Raw genomic sequence first — 912 nt, forward strand, 5'->3', positions numbered from 1 at the left:
ATTGCCACCCACACAAAGCAAGTGCTGATAAGTTGTACATACGTACAATTTTCAGATGAGACAAAAGTCTCATGACATCCGCCATGTCCGCCAGGATGAGTAAGCGTGTTACAGCTGAAAGCAAAGCCCGTGCTGCCCGCACCATGGTGCCTCGCTTCACAGATGAGCACGGATCGTCAGCAAACTCAGAGGAGGCGAACCGCATGGTCTCACCTGGAAGACAAAAGCAGAGAGGCAAGTGAGTAGACAGTCCCAAAGCTGGCAATCCTAANAGGCTATATTCCTAAGCAATTCATATCATCAAGCAAAAGTTACATCATATTTGTTCAAAGGTTTGAACCATGCTGGTTGCAAAGAGATACTATTCAGCAACTAGGAAAACAGAAAAATGACCAGCTGTCATGTCAAGAACTGGGAAGGTTACCTTGATCCCTATCCTAGTAAAAATCTTTGACCAGGACAGGGATCCACATCCATTATGAAACAAAAGAATTAAAAGGAAACATGACAAGCAAGGCACATACAATGGGGTTCTACGGTTTGGTGGGGTATGCATGTGGCCAGAGACCCAATCCAGGTATATTAGATGCCAGGCGTGGTGAAACAAGATTGACTGCAACCCTGGGAATGGTGGATGGGGCACCTCTTTATTGCCAGACTAAGATACACTCAGAGTCCATATATCTACAGAAGAGCAAGGCTGGAGCAGGTAAGAAAATATGTTCTACACGTGATTCACACCAGGGTGGGCACAGGTGGTCATTTGGCCAGCTACGTGGAAGCGCTCATCTGAATTACCCCATGGACTAACACTGCTCCAAACCCTGAGACAGGGTAAAAGCAGGTGCACCAAGTCCGGGCTCAGTATCCTAAAAGAATGCACTGCTATGTACTCCAGGAAGTAACGGGAAC

The 912-nt window shown here is 46.7% G+C and overlaps 1 protein-coding gene across 1 annotated transcript in view; it reads right to left on the reverse strand.

Annotated features, from left to right (window-relative positions):
- LOC103607148 (catenin alpha-2-like) overlaps nt 1-912 on the reverse strand; it is a gene marked incomplete at its 3' end in the record, with an annotated part of 66,460 nt that overhangs the window by 15,733 nt on the left and 49,815 nt on the right. The window contains exon 3 of the mRNA XM_008591684.1: nt 47-213. Coding sequence (XP_008589906.1) covers nt 47-213 — 167 coding nt within the window. The remainder of the gene's footprint in view (nt 1-46; nt 214-912) is intronic.

The sequence above is a fragment of the Galeopterus variegatus genome, unplaced genomic scaffold, assembly GCF_000696425.1.
Source record: "Galeopterus variegatus unplaced genomic scaffold, G_variegatus-3.0.2 Scaffold7175, whole genome shotgun sequence".
Classification (NCBI taxonomy): domain Eukaryota; kingdom Metazoa; phylum Chordata; class Mammalia; order Dermoptera; family Cynocephalidae; genus Galeopterus; species Galeopterus variegatus.